Here is a 3,759-nt window from a genome sequence, read left to right on the forward strand (position 1 = left end):
ATCATTAGTGACCCCAAATATGTAAGCTCCATATCTTATGAATTATAGGATGTATATATTATCCAAACCTTTCCTCAGAATAGAACATATACATGCAAATAAAGGTGAATATGCATGAAGGAAATGAGATGGTACTTCTTTTACAAATTCAACGATGGATAGCATATTCAACAGTGCTCAAGGGAGGCTAATGCGACAGTTCATACTTTCGCAAAAGGACTCCAACGTTGCATTACAAAGCCGCATGTGAGCCAAGAGAGCTAAATCTGTGAAATGCAGCACATTTATAGTTATGTTCCAAAAAGTGAGCTATGACTAAAAACATTTATAATTTCACTTGAGCGTTTTTCTTTATATTAGTGACGGCATTACGGGCACATGGAAGCAAAATTCAAATTCCCAAATACCTTAAACAGCATATTCAGGCGTGTATTTGTGAAAATTCTCATCAGAATTACACTCAATCTCAGTGTTCATTCGCCAAGTTTCAATCCATAAAGCTATGACATAAAATTTGAATCTAATAATCATCACCATAACTAGTCTTCTTTAGGAGCAGGCATCAATAGAAGCTTCTCCTTTTGATGATTCCCTCCAAATGACATTTCCTCTGCTAACAGCGACTGCAAATCACTGCCATTTGCAAGACTGTTGAACTCAACAGCTTTGGAAGGCATAGTTGGATACCGACGTTGGGAGAAAGTCATCAGCCTCTTAACAGATTGCAAATACTTGCGAGTTGTCTCATCGTTCATTATGTGTGCGACACTGTTGGTATAAATCTTTTCACGTGCAGAACGTTCATGGATGCCAACCATAGTAACACCAATGGGCCATGGAGCATTTCCAATCGCCATTTTTATGTACTGGTCCATTGCAGCAAGGTAGTCACGTTTCATACAACAATCAACAACCACCAGCAGTGCTCGCCGAATATCATCAGGAAGAATCTATAAAGATTAAAAACAGAACGTAAACCACCAGCATTCAGATGTTAAATTCATGGATCATTAGAATGGTATAGAACAAGTAATTATCCACCTATGATCTACAGACTAAGTGAAGCGGCTGATAAGTGATAAGCAGTGTATCTTCGTACACCCTCTAGACATACTACCCTATTATATTCAATTAATTTTACAATACCATGCATAAAAAAATCTTGTAGATTGCATTCGAGTAGGCGCTCAAAAGGCAGATCTTCAAAATTTGATCTAAAACAGTAAATATGGTGCCTTATCATCTATATTATGCTGCCTCCCTCATTAAGTTCCCCACCCCATTTCTGTTTAGTAAACAAGAAAACAGAACTTGATGCTCTCAGTGTTCTTGTAATGAAAGAAAAGTAGCAAACTTTCAATATGTAATAACAAAAAAGACAGTCACCTTCTTCCTACAGAACTTGAAAAGAGGATTCAAATAACGGGCACATTGCTTGAAAGTGGCTACCATGGACTTCCCTTTGGCCGTCCTCTTTTCAGCCTCACTCATCTCATCCAATTCCTGTTTCCACTCATTCAACAGCTTCTTAAAGAACACTAGAATCTTATCCTCGTGGCACAACTCCTCGAAATTCGCCTTCATTCGTTTCAAATCCTTGTCATGATCCACACCAGAAGAACCCCCATCCCCACTCAAATCATCATCCCGACTTCCACTTTCGTCATCCTCCCCGGCGTCCTTCCTCCCTTTCCTCTTCCTATCACTCAAAATACCCGACTTCTGCCGATTCTTAAGCTCCACGATATCGCGCAAGAAATCATTAGTTTGCCCCTCCGTCATATCAGTATCATCAACCTCAAACAATCCAGCCTTTAGAACATACTTCAAACGGTCTAGTCTCGCCTCATCGTCTTCTCCAAAGAGGGTCACCGGCTGTTTCAAGAAGCGGAGGCGGCGGACGACTTCTTGCTTCGGTAGATTGAGACCGTCGATCTTTTTCTCGTCGGCCAGGGTCTTCGAAGAGGATGATTCGGGCATGGATTTGGGAATCTCGGGCTTGGAATTCTGACCTGAAGTTGAATTAGGGTCATCGTTCTGTTGTTCTTGCTGCGATTTCTTGTGGCGGAGGGCTTTGGCCTCAGCCTCCCGTTTTTCCTCTTCTCGCAGGCGCTGAAGGCGTTTCTGCTCGATTTCAGAACGCTTGAAGAACTTTTTGCCTCCGACATCCTCCGACAGGCTCTGCCTCTTCTTCAACAACTCCTCTTTTAGGATGTCCATGAATTTGATCTCAGCTTTTGCTTAGGGTTTACCTTCTTTCTTTGACAAATATTGAGAAAAATAAAAACAACAAAATAATGATAATTATAATAACTCTATCCTGATATTATAATATTATTTTATAAAATTTATTATTAAATTTATCGTGAAATTTTAATTAAAATAAAAATTATTATATAATTTTGTTGTAAATATAATAGTATGATTGTCTGACTCTGATTTCAGAGTCGAACGAAGAAGGAAGAAATGATGGATTTTCTCCCTTGTTCAACAGATCCGAATAATATTATCCGTTATTTTATCTTCAACCCTTACGTCTTAATTTTTTTATTATTATTAAAAGGGGGCTCCATCTTATGACATGAAAAAGGAGGATAGATGGAAGGTTTAGAAAATTCGAAATACGTAATCTGACCGCATGCAATTTAGAGTTTTTATTTAAAATATGAGATTGATAATTTTTATGCATTTTATAGCATGAGTATTGTATAGATAGGTGTTACTTCGTGGTTACTTTAAAGTTTCATTCATTAGGGTTTGAAGTTGTATTTCGCGCTCGAACGAGTAACGGAGACCGGAGATAATTAGGAACATAATTATGTTTAATTATTTAATTTATGGTGTATTTAAATATGATTTTCGAAAATGGACCTTGGTTAGGTATTTTTACTCGTCAAGTTATATTTTTAGCCGGTACACAAATTTTAACGATTCGAATGACTTTTTGAGGGTTCAGGCATTATTTTCAAAAACGTACCAAAATGAAATATTTTTCAGGAATGTTATTGGGCTTGACGGGTTTGTTTTTTTGTATAATGGGCCTAAAATCCTTTTAAACTCATTTATGTTAATTAGGGCTTATTACAAACTAACCTTGTATATAAAAACCTAGCAAACCCTAACCCTAAACCTACCCTAAACCTAGCAGCAACTTCGGCCGCCCATCCCTCTCATAGCAGCAGCATTTCGAAATAATTTTCAGCAGCCCCTCTCCGTTTTCCCCATAGTTTCAAGAAAAGCTTCTTCCCCGCCTCTCCGATGCAAGTCCTACGTGAATATCTTCGAGTTTTGATCACAAAACGTTAACGCACGCCATGTATCTTCTTTTTCTCATCATTCATGTTGTATATATGCTAATGTGTGTGACGTGTATGAAGATTTCATAGACTCTGCATGTTAAAACGTTTATGCATTCGTTTGTCATGAAATCTGCAAGTTTTGCTTACAACTCACGTTTTTTGTGATTCTTGTGCCAGGGGGCTGCCATCTTGGGTTGCTAGGGAGCTGATAATGTCGAGAAGGAAGAGGGTTGAGGGCTGGAGTCGAAGCTTGGTTGGTTTAGGTGAGAGCCGATCGATACCATGGGGTAGACGGGCTCGATTTTGGTTAGATCGAGAGTTTTGAGTTGTGCAGCCGTGCATGGCTCGATCCCAGCCAAGAAGCCGACCTTCTTGGGTCCGTGACAAGGCTATGAGAGGGCTGTGAGTGGTTGGTCGTGGTCCATAAGCTGTTCGAAGGGTTATGGTGCGGGGTGACTTG

At 39.3% G+C, this 3,759-nt stretch overlaps 1 protein-coding gene across 1 annotated transcript; it reads right to left on the bottom strand.

Annotated features, from left to right (window-relative positions):
- Positions 1-386: 386 nt before the first annotated feature.
- Positions 387-2,286, bottom strand: LOC142553890 (uncharacterized). Its single transcript, XM_075664423.1, has 2 exons — positions 1,387-2,286; positions 387-950 (listed from the first exon to the last, which is right to left on the bottom strand). The coding sequence occupies exons 1-2, from the start codon at positions 2,218-2,220 to the stop codon at positions 540-542; spliced, it is 1,245 nt and encodes a 414-aa protein (XP_075520538.1). The 5' UTR covers positions 2,221-2,286; the 3' UTR covers positions 387-539.
- Between the last annotated feature and the right edge of the window lie 1,473 nt (positions 2,287-3,759).

Source organism: Primulina tabacum, chromosome 8 (assembly GCF_025594145.1).
Source record: "Primulina tabacum isolate GXHZ01 chromosome 8, ASM2559414v2, whole genome shotgun sequence".
NCBI classification, from domain to species: Eukaryota; Viridiplantae; Streptophyta; class Magnoliopsida; order Lamiales; family Gesneriaceae; genus Primulina; species Primulina tabacum.